Source organism: Phaenicophaeus curvirostris, chromosome 7 (assembly GCF_032191515.1).
Source record: "Phaenicophaeus curvirostris isolate KB17595 chromosome 7, BPBGC_Pcur_1.0, whole genome shotgun sequence".
Lineage (NCBI taxonomy): Eukaryota > Metazoa > Chordata > Aves > Cuculiformes > Cuculidae > Phaenicophaeus > Phaenicophaeus curvirostris.
The window spans coordinates 18,959,014-18,972,926 of record NC_091398.1 but is presented as its reverse complement, the minus strand read 5'-3'; the positions used below and the strand labels follow the sequence as shown (position 1 = coordinate 18,972,926).

At 43.7% G+C, this 13,913-nt stretch overlaps 1 protein-coding gene across 1 annotated transcript in view; it reads right to left on the bottom strand.

Annotated features, from left to right (window-relative positions):
- Window positions 1–13,242, bottom strand: part of CHN1 (chimerin 1) — a 106,502-nt gene extending 93,260 nt beyond the window's left edge. Inside the window, exon 1 of the mRNA XM_069861098.1 lies at window positions 13,176–13,242. Within this exon, the coding sequence (XP_069717199.1) occupies window positions 13,176–13,194 (19 nt within the window). The 5' untranslated portion in view covers window positions 13,195–13,242. The remainder of the gene's footprint in view (window positions 1–13,175) is intronic.
- Window positions 13,243–13,913: the final 671 nt, after the last annotated feature.

Genomic DNA, 13,913 nt, shown 5'->3' with positions numbered 1-13,913 from the left:
ATTTTAAAAGTCTGCCTGCAGAGAGACCAAGCTCATCTCCCATCACTTGTTTTACTTCTTCCAAACATTAATACCAACAACAGCGTAACAGATTTACCAAAATTTCAAGCCAATGGCAACTGTTACAGCCACAGACTCAAGTATTTCCAAAAATGCATTTTTGTCTTTGTTTCTCTAACACATCCAACAGGTAATATTGATTGGAGCTTGATTACACAAATATTCTGAGTAGCCAATAAGAACAATATGATATGGTATGGTATAAAAGGTGTCTTCTAGCTGTAAATTAATCACCTGCCCTGAGAAAGAAGTCTGTCCAGGCAAAATTGAACAGAAAAGACCCTAAATAAAGGATGAGCTTTTGGGCATTTCTGAAATACAACCCCTCCACCCATTGCATAATGGCCTAATTTGCTGAATGGGGAAGCTTATTCTATCAGTTTGATTTTTTTTTGCACACACAGCACTGAAATAATGAACTTGCATTCACTTTCATGCTCTAAAATCCTTTTTTAAATAGAGGGTTGTGGTTTTACCAAAAGCTGAACCACAATGAAAGAGCACAACACAGACCCTGCCTCCCTAGCCATTGGTTAAAATCTGCATAGAACTTGCTCTCAGTTGCATTTTAGACCAAGATAGCTGCTACACATTCATTAGCCTCCTGGGGAAAAACACAAAGCAAAATAAAACAAAGCCACCCATTGGCAGCCCAGGCAAAATCAGAATCATCTGGAGAAAATTAAGAGCAGATCTGATTTTTGACTGCTGTTATAACTGGCTTCAAGATGGACTCAAATGTTCCAAAGCACGTCTCTGTGTCAGATGGTCTAATAGATGCTGTTGCCTACCCTTTCCCAAACTCAACCCATTTAAATTCTTAGACCATCACAGTTATAACAAACCTATTATGAGTCTTATTACAAACAGATTTTTCATTTTCTAAAACAGTCATCAATAACACACACCATTGCTCATGCAAAAATATGGCTGGTATTTATGTCCTTATTTCCAGAACAGATGCAATACATCAACACTCATTGCTGGAAGGAGGAAGACAGACTACCAAGTAAAGTACCTTTGCCTGGAACCATGATCATTTTTTATAGTACCATGAAAGAAACTCCTAAAAAAACATTATTGGCAGGGTCAGAGAAAGGGGAATGGACACAACGTGCTAGGATGCCTTTTTTGAATTAGAATTAAGTTTTCACTCCAAAAGACGTTCTCTGCTTACTGTGCTTTTCCCTCAGTCTGAAAGCTGCAAGCGTCATTTCTTCCCTTCCTGTTTTCATATAAAACCTCCAGGAGGCCTCCGATGTCACAAGGTAGGATGGCTCCAGGTAGAAGAGCTGAACACTTCATATTCCTTTTTGGCAACACCCTGGCTCGCTATTGTAACTGCAAAGAACTACGGTGAAAAGTACTAACACACCAGCCTCTCCCTATTTATAGCATTAAATCCACCTTTTTCATAACTCTTCCTCCTTGGCAGTGCTGCACTAGGCAGGAACCAGAGAAAGCAGACAGAGTAGGTGCAAGTTCCAGTTTGTGCAGAAGCTGTGCTCCAGGTCCACTCCTGCACCACCCAGCTCATTGTGAGGCTGTAACAACAGCCAAATGATAGTCTCAAAGGTGGTTTAGCAGGTGTGCAAGCACTGAGAGGTTGTCTGCATAGGCCCTCCGTTTGTCCTCAGTACTATCTGCATTTGGGAGGCTGCTGGAAGGAGAGCTGAACACTAAGGTTTGTCACCACCCAGCAGGAACTGGAGAGCGGCCGGAAAGCTCAGTATTATCAATGCTTGGAGATAACCTCCAAGTCCTTTTCTGGGTAACTCCATATGGTTTTTTTTCCTCCTCCAGGACATTAATTTAGATGGTTTTCTTGTCTCAGTTTTGAAGTTCTTTCTCCTTTTCCCCGCTAATTAGAAAAAAAAATCAAATTGGTCCACAAATAATGGAAACTTGGGTTACTATCTCTCACTTTATCATGGCACCGTGTTAAACACGAGGCTTTCAAAAATTCTTAGCTGCATTTCTGGGATATTGATGCATCTGTACTGGAACTGGGATCCCATGAGAATGTCCACAAGGGAAAAGCAGACTCTGTCCTACAGAACAAGACATCGAAACAGAAAATAAGAACAGTTGCTGGCAAGAGAAACACAGGCCCATGGAGAAGAGATCACCCTACAGATCAAAGATCAGTACCTCTATTCCCAAGTCTTGTTGACCCAGCCAGCACTGCCTCTCTGGGTAGCAGCTCTTTTGGTACCCTTAGTTTCACAGAATCACAGAATAACCAGGTTGGAAGAGACCCACCGGATCATCGAGTCCAACCGTTCCCATCAAACACTAAACCATATCCCTCAGCACCTCATCCACCCGTGCCTTAAACACCTCCAGGGAAGGTGACTCAACCACCTCCCTGGGCAGCCTGTTCCAGTGCCCAATGACCCTTTCTGTAAAGAATTTTTTCCTAACATCTAGCCTAAACCTCCCCTGGCGGAGCTTGAGGCCATTCCCTCTTGTCCTGTCCCCTGTCACTTGGGAGAAGAGGCCAGCACCCTCCTCTCTACAACCTCCTTTCAGGTAGTTGTAGAGAGCAATGAGGTCTCCCCTCAGCCTCCTCTTCTCCAGGCTAAACAACCCCAGCTCTCTCAGCCGTTCCTCATAAGGCCTGTTCTCCAGCCCCTTCACCAGCTTTGTTGCTCTTCTCTGGACTCTCTCCAGAGCCTCAACATCCTTCTTATGGTGAGGGGCCCAGAACTGAACACAGGATTCGAGGAGCGGTCTCACCAGTGCCGAGTACAGAGGGAGAATAACCTCCCTGGACCTGCTGGTCACGCTGTTTCTGATACAAGCCAAGATGCCATTGGCCTTCTTGGCCACCTGGGCCACTGCTGGCTCATATTCAGTCGTCTGTCAACCAACACCCCCAGGTCCCTCTCCTCCAGGCAGCTTTCTAGACAGACTTCTCCTAGTCTGTAGCACTGCACAGGGTTGTTGTGCCCCAAGTGCAGGACCCGGCATTTGGCCTTGTTAAACCTCATGCCATTGGACTCAGCCCAGCGGTCCAGCCTGTTCAGATCCCTTTGCAGAGCCTCCCGACCCTCCAGCAGATCGACACTTCCACCCAGCTTAGTGTCGTCCGCAAACTTGCTCAGGGTGCACTCGATGCCTTCATCCAGATCATTGATGAAGACATTGAACAGGGCTGGACCCAGCACTGAGCCCTGGGGAACCCCACTTGTCACTGTGAACACAGCTTACTTAGAAACCATGTGGAAGTAGAGAGATGTGCAGTGCAGCCAGGACCGCCTCAGGAAGCACTATAAAGCAGCAGCACAGCTACACAAGGAACTCAACTGCTGGAAAAAAAGGAACAATCTCCTCCCCTTCTCTTGTTTTTTTTTTGGGTTGGTAATTTTCCTTTACACACTTGCAAATATTTACCTTGTTACACAACTAATATTATTTCTTAAAAAAAAGTAGCCAATGCAATTCCTTTACTGTATAAATTTTGGCATTGAAATAATATGCAACACAAAGTTTCTGAATGTTTTCACACCAGGAAGAAGAATCACTATTTTATTTTGAAATATTCCCTTGCTTCTATTAAACGAGTGAAGATTTTTTGAATGCTTTCAAGTCCCATTTATAAATATACCCTTTAAAAACAAACTGAAAAGGAAATAAGTAAAATAAACTGCTGTGTCAAAGCCATCCTTCCTCTACTGGAAGGATATACACATGTGTGCATGTTCAGCCACTAAGGCAGAGGTGAGGAAGAGCTACATCCTGTTTGGGGTTTTTTTGTGGATTGGGCTTTTGTTTTGTTTGTTGGGGTTTTTTGGTGGTAGTTTTTTTTTGTTTGTTTGGGTTTTTTTAACAAAAAATGAGCCAAGATTGCACTGAAGCATTGTGTCCAGATTCCTATGGAAACCATAAAGAACAGATGAAGAAGTATGGAAGACTGGCCCTACCAAAGAATTATCAGCAAATTTTATAGTCTCCTCTGAATTATGTATGTATCAGATAATTCAGCATTGCAGAGACTGACTTAATAGAGTCATAGAACTGTTTAGATTTGAAGGAACCTTAAGTTCCATCAAGTTCCAGGCCCTCTGCCATGACTTGTGCCCTGCCAATATGACAGCAGCAAGGAACAGTTAGGTACTGCACTGAAACAGTCTTTTTCTCAACTGTACTATCACTCCACTTTTCACAGTTCCCCATTTACTCTGCACAAGGAATAATTCCATACCTCCTCCTCCACTGGCGCAGCAGTACTCAAAGACTTTGCTACATGACGCTCATTGTACTTGCTATATAATTTAAACAGTTGCAGTCGTGGCTTTGCTGGTCACTGTACCATACCACTGTGCAGTGGGAAACAGAACAATTCCAGTATTTAGGAAACAGTGTTTCCCCTTCACTTTTGGAGGAGGAATTTCCCACAAGCAAGCAGGACATTCAGTTTCTGATCAAGGTAAGAAAGCACATTTTTATCTGAGTTTCCAGAATGGCAAGGCTACCTATAAGCAGTCGTTCTTGCAGTGAAAGAAGCAGGAAGGAGATTCACAGCAGGAGTGCAGCAGAGAGGCAACCACCACATCCTATGAGCACCAGAAGCACGCAGCCATGCAGTGCATTCAACACAGCCAGGTCCTGCCACCTGTACCAAGCATGGATGTGACAGTGGGCTTCCTCACAGAGATGACCAAGACCAAAAGCACAGTCACCTGCTGCTCCCTGTCAGCAGCCAGGTCTAGCTTGCAACCTTAGGCAGTGGTCCACAGACTCGGTCATGTGAAAAGTCAGGCCACATTATCACACCCCACCAGCATTAAACAAAATCTTAACCAGAAGCTCTAACCAGCCCTGATGGTCACAGCCCCAGGTCTCCCTGTGATACTCATTGCAGAAATGCTAGCAAAAGACAACAATATACTTGGGGACCAGTGTATCTATACTTATCAGGGAAATCGGACTCTCACAGGAATAAATGGGATTATACAAGCACATTTTCCAGAAACCACAAAATCATTTCACAAATGTTACCTTTTTCATTCAGACAGAGGATGAACACATATTCTAAGTGCTGGAAATGTGAGATGTCAATTGGCACTCTCGCAGTCACAGAGGCTGGTGCAGACACAGCGAGTACTCCTGGCTTTCCACCTGGGTATGATCAACCCTCCTCCCCCTGACTGAAACTGGGACATCGACCCACCACAATGGCAGCTAACCCCTTGGGAATGGCATGGAGAGCTGCAGGAAGTCTCCCCAGCATCTTCCTGGGTCTGGCCAACAAGGGCTTGAGGCCCAGAAGCCAAGCAATTAGAAAGTCCTGGCAGAACCATTAAATGCTTTAGGAGACCAACTATTTCAGTGACTTTAAATGCCACTTTTCACTGTTTTAAGACAGACTCAAAAAAACATCAATGAAGATGTACAAGGCAAATGCAAACCAACCCACTGAAACGACAATCAAGGCAGCTTTTTATTTTACAAGGGAGCAGGAAGCATCTCACATTCCATTAATAACTACAAAACTGCACTTGGGCTAAGCCTTGGTCTGCTTTGCTTTGTTTCCTCTGAAGACACCTTTCTGCAGAACGGTGTGATCTCTGTCCACAAGGTGGAGTAGCTAAATAGCCTGAGATGCAGATGCTAAGCTCCAAGTTCTGAAAAAGGAGAAAGAATTGTCTAACAATGGGCAGCTGACTGTTGAGACTGCACTAAGCAGTTACCTATGCCTGCACCCTTGGAGGATCCCGATTAATGCGCTTTTATTTGACAAAAGTTACATAGTTTTGCAAAAGGCTTGTATTAGGTTTATGCTTTGGGTTCGCTGATTATAGTAGTATTTAAGTCACACCTACAACAGAGACATTACATGGAAATATATTATTTTCTTAACATAAGACATGGTTTCTATCACACAGAAATCTCTTAGCACATCTGAAAAATGGTTAAGAGCTCTTAGAGAGAATTAGTAAAAAAATAAAGTTCCCAAATCTGACAAGGCAAAAAGATCAGCTGAATCCAAAATAAACAGAAGAAAACCCAGACTTAGACCTGAAACATCAGTCCTTGACTGGCTGACACAAAGTGTGCATCAGTAAAGCCTGGGAACTCTACCTGGATCCTCAGGTCCAGAGTGTATTTCACTTCAGCATTGTCAGATGAGATTCTGTGCTACACAGACTGTCTCCACTTCCTAGCAGGTCACTTGATGCCAAGGAGGAAAGAGATACGTTTGTTCAACGCTGTGCTTGAGCTGATGGTATCACAAAAGAACCTCTTTGGAGAAAATTCCAAACCCCCATCTTAATTCATTACTTGTGCACACAACTGCACAAGCCCTTTCCAGCTTTAGCAACAGTCCTCAAATCTCTGATTTTTTTAAGATTCTTAAACAATATACACACTTCACAGAAAACACAATTTTAAAGCAGCCACTGCATAAAGCACATTCTAAGTACTATGACTGAAATTTTTTCATCCTTGTTTGTAAGTGTGTCACTTCTCTGATATTTGATCAATTGATACCAATTTACTGGTTAATAGATCCATCTTCTTTTCCCAGTTTCTATGCACGCTTCCCTTTTGATTTTTTTCTTGAGATTGCATTGTCAGCAAAACCTTTTCAAGGTTGCTCTCCTTACTTGCTTCATTAGGTTCTATAAATTAGGTAAGGTTAACACAGCATCTAGGAGAAAATAATCTTGTGGTTCTCAGCACTTGGTCACTTTCCCTCCCAGATGCAAGAGCAGGAGTTGGAAGACTGAGTTCATCTCCAGCACAGTTTCCATTTTTAACAAACTCCCTTAATTCTTATAACCTTGTTTAAAATAAAACTAAAATCCAACATTATACTAATGTCCCTAGATTGTTCTGTCAAATTGCTTAAATGTCCTTTAAAACTAGCCTGTCTCAGTCAATATTGAATGAAGCCGAAGTTTTTTAAGCAAGGCCTGAAAATTTCAAGGGTATCTACTGTAACAGGGTTTAAAAAAACACTTTGAATTCACTGCTTTACTAGTGAAAAGGATCTAGCATAGGCAGAGCAACACGTGGTATGTATGCTCTTTGAAAAGATGGGCATTGAAGTTCTTTATGCATTTTTTTTTTGGCCCAGAAGCATCAGTGATGGGTACCATTCTTATAGGACTCCACATTTATGTTCCCTGTAGCAACAACAGCCCTACTATAAGTGCTCTGATTCCATGAACATACTTCCATTGCCTACTTCAATTAAGGAACGGATTCAAAGAACACTTTTCTGACACAGACTGATACTTTAGCTAAGGGGCTGGGCCAGTAAACTTTCACCATCGCAGCTAGCCACAAGTTTTAAGCATAGTTGAGGGCCAAATATAAAAATACAAAGGAAAACAACGGAAATTGTAGGCAATCTTCTTACTTCCTGCTCTTAGAAGACTCTGCACATAAGACAAGAAATAAGCAGATTAATTTTTTAGTGTTTCCTATCCTGCAGAGAACCCACGGGCACAACCTCTTATGAGCCATTTTTAGAGGAACATTTATTTTCTATGTACTTTTCTATGACTAAGCTAACCAAACACTCTAAAATTTAAAAGCCTTCTTTAAGCAAGCAAAACATGTATTTAGAGAACAATTAATTGATTTCTCTCTAAGACTGTCACATTAGAAAATATGTGTTTGTACCAACATAAGCACACCCTACCTTTCAAAGCAGCTGTGAGACAGTAAGTACAGTTTGCATGCAGAACAGTAATCACAGGTGCACAGAACTTAAAACAGTCATTTGTTAATCAGTATTTCAAGTATGGAAGAACTTATTTCAAAAGGTTTGCTTTACACTCATAGTAGTAAATAGATTAATAGAAAATTACTTCTGTGCGGTATAACACCAGAGCTCACAGCTGTGGGAAGGAATTCCATTAAGCGGACAAGTTAATATTTGTGGGCTCTTTGAACAATGTATGGATACCTGAAATGGAAGTATAATTGGTTTCTTTGTCCCTACCCTTCCTGCCTGTTGCAGTGTATGGCTTGTTTCTTTTCATCTGATATTTTCCCTATAAATTTCCCTAAAACTGCCCTTGTTCATCATCTCCTTGAATAACCATATCTGTCATGCTGACTACAGCTCTGTCGCTAATCCCATTCATCTGCAGCCACTCAGAGCGCAAGCACTTCAAAGATTAAAAAAGAATTGCTTCCCTTCTTAGTTGTTAACCACCAGTATTCAGGGAGGGTGACTTTTCATCCATCGGCAGACTCTGAGCAAGAAGGCAAGAGCATGAATAACTAATGACAAATATGTCCATGAAGATTTCTCCTGGCCGCTTTGAAATGTCTTCTTTTGTTCACACAAGAGAGCTGATGAGCAAACAAATGAACAGAAAGAGCATTCATAAAACATAAGGACAACTCACAAGCATTAAAACATAACAAAAATATTTTTCTTTCAGAAGTACAACACTGACTTTCTTCAAACACTTCTCAGGACATCCAGAGACAAAAGCAAGTGGCCTTAGCAATAGGTTAACTTGACACTTCCCTTCTTTTTCCCCTCATTGTTTGTTATCTTTTCTATACTTGAGTCATCCAAGCGGAATGACAGCACACACCTCAGCCATGTCACTGGAGATCTCACAGTTTAGGGTATTAACAGATGTAGGAAGTCTAGCCATAGAAACATAACTGATTGCTCTTCCTGTCTCTGCGAAGCTGCTACCCCTAACAGGGATTCAGCAGTGCAAAACTGGTAGGTATCCCTTTAGCTGCTCCCCTGCTAAACCAGGCAAGTGGCTTCAGCCCAGCTCCATGAAGGCTGGGCAGGAAGCCACTGGATTTTGTGCTGTAGTTAGAGAAAGAGGAGAAAAAAAAAAAAAAAAAAAAAAAAGAGGCTACATCTGCAACCACCACAGCCTTTTGTAAGGGAATGTGAATCTGCTGTAGGATGAAAAACAGCATTAGAACTGGACATCTACTCAAGTTTCAGACATTTGTACACACCAGGTGTGAAATTCTGCACTGTTTTATGGACAAAGACATTTTTAAAATCCCTGCCAACTCTTGGTAGGTAATTCACAAATATGGATATAAAATTCATTGCATCTGTTATTTGCAACAAGCAAGCAGATCAGACAGCATTTGATTCTTCACTTCTCAGATATATTGACTGCCTTCCAGTCTTTACTAATGCGGTTCTAGTAAAGGATCTCCTTTTCTCAGTTAGATCAAACGAAGAGGACATGTCACATGTGAGTGACCACCTGGGGCCACAGCAGACCATTCCTGCCACCATACCTTTGTGTAACTATGAACCCTTTTGGGATGACACTCTTGTCTGAGGTAGCCAAACCAGCTGATACATAGCAGAGGTACATTTTCAGCCAACAACTTCTGTGCTCTCCCATCTCTGACTGCTTCCAATAGGGGTTGCTCTTTCACTCCGCTTCTGTGGAGTAGTTGACCTCCTCTGTCTCATAATCCACACCATGCACGGCCTCGTCAGCTGTACCACTGTGCTGTAGAAACATGGGCAACTCCCTGCCACGTTCCATACAACCAACAGTCAGCACAGGATGCCTTGGGAGGTCATGACTGGGAGAATATGACAAGACGAAGGAAAGAATTTTAAAAATAACTAAGACTGAGAAAGTGAAGAATCTTGACATTTTCTTCCTATATGCTTTAATGTTGCACTATAATCTAGACAATAAACTGTAACTGAAAAAGAAGAATGAGTCAGAAGACCCATAGAGCCAAATAGCAACAGTCTTTTTCTGCAGCATAAAAATGTTGCTGAAACGTGTTGCTGAAAATGTTGTTGTGAGCTCTCTTCTTCAATCAACTTTCTGGAAAGTCTCCAGATGCCACCTCAAAGGTGCAAATGGCAGTTAGTGCTCTAGCAGCTATGTGGTGCTGCTCTGAGGACAGCAGCAATGGGCAACCTCCAACAGGAACAGGAAACTCCTGGCCACTCTGCCAAGTAGAAAATATAAGGCATGCCTAACCTTTCAATTATCTGATAACTGTGTGTCTGTTTTAATCCAGAGTCCATGACAGTGACACCCTGCTCTCATGTTCTGTTCCCTTCTACTACAGCCTTTGGACTATGCACCAAAATGGCTATAAAGCAGTACCAAGAGCACGGAGAAAGCATGTTATGACATTTCCTATTGCTTCCTATCCAACTCCTCCCTCTTGCTGTGCTCTAACACATACACATATTAATTGAAAAGGACCCAGTAAACTCAGTGGATTTTCCTCCCAAACTGACACTGTAATTTATTTCAAGTTTTATATGCTTTCACAGAATCAACTAGGTTGGAAAAGACCCACAGGATCATTGAGTCCAACCACTCCTATCAATCACCAAACCATGCCCCTCAGCACCTCATCCACACATCTTTTAAACACCTCCAGGGAAGGCGACTCAACCACCTCCCTGGGCAGCCTGTTCCAGTGCCCAATGACCCTTCGCGTGGAAAATGTTTTTTCTGATGTCCAGCCTGAACCTCCCCTGGCGGAGCTTGAGGCCATTCCCTCTTGTTCTGTCACCTGTCACTTGGGAGAAGAGGCCAGTTCCCTCCTCTCTACAACCTCCTTTCAGGTAGTTGTAGAGAGCAATGAGGTCTCCCCTCAGCATCCTCTTCTGCAGGCTAAACAACCCCAGTTCCCTCAGCTGCTCCTCGTATAGCACATCCTATTAGGAGAAGCCCTAGAAAATGTGGAATTTGATTCATTGTGATATACCATAAGTGGTTAGAAAAAAGATGCAATACTGAGCCTAGAATTTATGTAAATGAGCAGAACCAAGCAAACTCCTCCCACAGTGCCTGTTTGCTCAGGAAAGTTTTACTGGCATAAGACAGGTGCAAATTTTCAATACTACAATTATAGCTGTTTAATCCCTCAAAACAGAAACATTAATTCAGGCACATATATTCTGCCTTTCCCTGCATTTGCTAACATTGCTTTGGTAGGGGATTGCACTGAAACAAATCAAAAAACATTCTTTCATAAGTTATATTTTTAATGGATCAGCTGTGGTGTGGTAACTGAAAACACGACTATCCACAGGCAGCCAAAATTCAAGATAAAGGCTGAAGGCTGCTGCTGAAGTTCAAATCAAGCGTGCGTTTGTTCCGTCTTTGTTAGAGGCTTAGAGGCAATGTGTGGCAAGCTATCTCAGCTCAGGGGACGCACAGCAACACAAGAAGCTGTAGTAACTCAACTGTAAGTTAAACATGACCACATCTGCAAACATACTGCACGTTTTCTCCATTCACTCAGCTCACACACTCTGGCATTTGTAGCTTATGACATAGTCTGAAGCATCTGCATTTATGAAAGACATTACATTCATTTATTAAACATCCATTAGCCTTATTTGTTGCATCACTTTATTGTCACTTTGTATCTTCTTAAAAGGGTGAAACCTTGAGGTTTTACTTGTGGCATGACATTATTTAAAAGCTACACATAGCCAGGCACCCCACTCTATCTTACCTTTGCTCATCAGTTTTCACATGAATCAATGTCGTTTACTCCAACAACTCTAAAAACTAATTCAATTTACTTTGCAATGCAAATTTATATTAGTAATGTCATTAAGCAGGTAAAATACACATTAAATAAAAAAAAGAAGTCACATAAGTGTAAAAACAGGTTCCTGACTCAGGAATGCCACTTTATTTAAAAGATAAAGTAGAATTTTCTTAATTTTGCTGCCAAAGATTATAGTGACACATTAACTACTCATCATTGGATAAGTGTGTATTTTCAGTAGCCTAAAAATTTAGAGGCAGCTACAACATTCACCTTGAGTACCTGTGTAACAACCATCACCTTTTCTTAATAAGCTGCAGTAACAATGATGCAATGCAATGCAATGCAGCAGAGTGGGCTGTTCCACAAAGAGCCAATCTGCCATTCGAGTACTCCCCATGCTCATCCCCAAGCTGAAAGGCTCAAAGCCCACTCTGTGAGTGACAGGCACCTGCCGTACCTGCACCGGCTCCCCGAAAGCGCTTGGGTTCACAGGAACAACACCAGGCCTGTAATGACGGAGATGGTTTGCTCCACTGTGAACTATGATTTACCCAGTTGTATCCTGAAAAACTCGAGCAGGAAATATAAATTTAAACGATGGCACGTAACTAAATCCAATACCACAAAGATTTTATCTACAGAGAGTTGTTTTGCCAACATGTGCAAACCTTGTTTGTAGACAGGGCTTAACGTGCCACAATAACACAACAGGTGTCAAACCTTAAGAAAACTCATGGGAATGCTTTTATTTCTGAAAGAAATTTACAAGCCCGGGACTAACCATAGAACGATAGAGTCACAGAATAGTTTGGGTTGGAAGGAACCTTAAAGATAATCCAGTTCCAAGCCCCCTGCCATGGGCAGGGACACCTCCCACCAGCCCAGGCTGCCCAGGGCCCATCCAGCCTGGCCTTGAACACCCCCAGGGATGGGGCAGCCACAGCCTCCCTGGGCAGCCTGGGACAGTGTCTCACCGCCCTCATCGTGAAGAAATTCCTCCTTATGTCTCGTCTAAATCTGCCCCTCTCCAGCTTATACCCACTGCCCCTAATGAAAGCAAACAATTCGTTTACACAGGAAGTAATATCCACAGGCTAAACGCTACAAAGAGACTTCATATTATCACTTAAACCTGTCCACTAGAAACCACTTCTAGTGCACAAGCTTCTTAGAAGACAGAGCATCCCGATTATCCTGTTAACACTGTGCTGATGTTAGTCACTGGCTGTAACTCTCCCCTCGGTTTTCTTTTGCTTAAAAGGTGCATCGATGTCTCTCTACACTTAATTATTACCCTGCTAATTTCTGCTTTGCAGAAGCCAATTTCCGCAGCTAATTTCTCCTTTGCTTTGCGCTGTTGCATTTACCCAACGTTGCTGGCAGCGGTTTGCAGCTCTTTTTCCCCCTCCCCGCTGTCCAATTAAGCACCTTACGCGCAAAAAAACCCGCTCGATAACCCTCCCGAGGGGAGCCCCCCCCGCCCAAGAGTTGAACTCCAGGTTTCGCACGCCCGTTTCGGGCTGCGCCGCCGACCCGCGCTCGAAGCCCCGGGAATCGCCCCGCCGCCCGCTCCCTCCCCGCCCGGCGCCGCAGACAATGGGGCGGCCGCCACTCACCGAACAAGGTCAGAGCCATCGCGGCGGCGGCGGCGGCGGCGGCGGCGGGGGGCGGCGGGGCGGGGACGCGGGGCGGGGGGGGACGGGACACGCCGGGGTGGGGGGGGGGGCGGCCCTGCCCCGCCCCGCCCCGCGGAGCCATCTTTGCCGCCCGCCCCGCCCCGCGCGGTTCCCATGGCAACGCGGCACAAAGAGCGTCCGGCAGCCCGGCGGGCTCTGGAGGGAGGGAGGAATCCTTGTGTGGAGGGAGGGAACGAGCTGAAGCCATAATAAGGGTAATAAGAGTCGAACCCCGGTCAGCCTGCAGTTAGAAAGGCTGGGGTTGTAACAGGAGTTGAGTTTATTTACTGGTTGAAACGAGGAACAAATCGAGTATTGGAAGGACAGTCCCGCAGCAGGAACAAAGGAGGGACCTGAGCTCACCAAGGGGACACAGTGAGGAAGGAGAAAAGAGAACGACAGTCAGAGACACAAAGACACTGTGATGTGCGTACAAGAGTGGGTGATAAACTAAATAAGTTCCAGGAAAAACAATAGCATAGAGTAATAGAATCACCAGGTTGGAAAAGACCCACTGGATCATCGAGTCCAACCATTCCCATCAATCACTAAACCATGTCCCTCAGCACCTCATCCATACATCTTTTAAACACCTCCAGGGAAGGCGACTCAACCACCTCCCTGGGCAGCCTGTTCCAGTGCCCAATGACCCTTTCTGTGAAAAATTTTTTCCTGGTG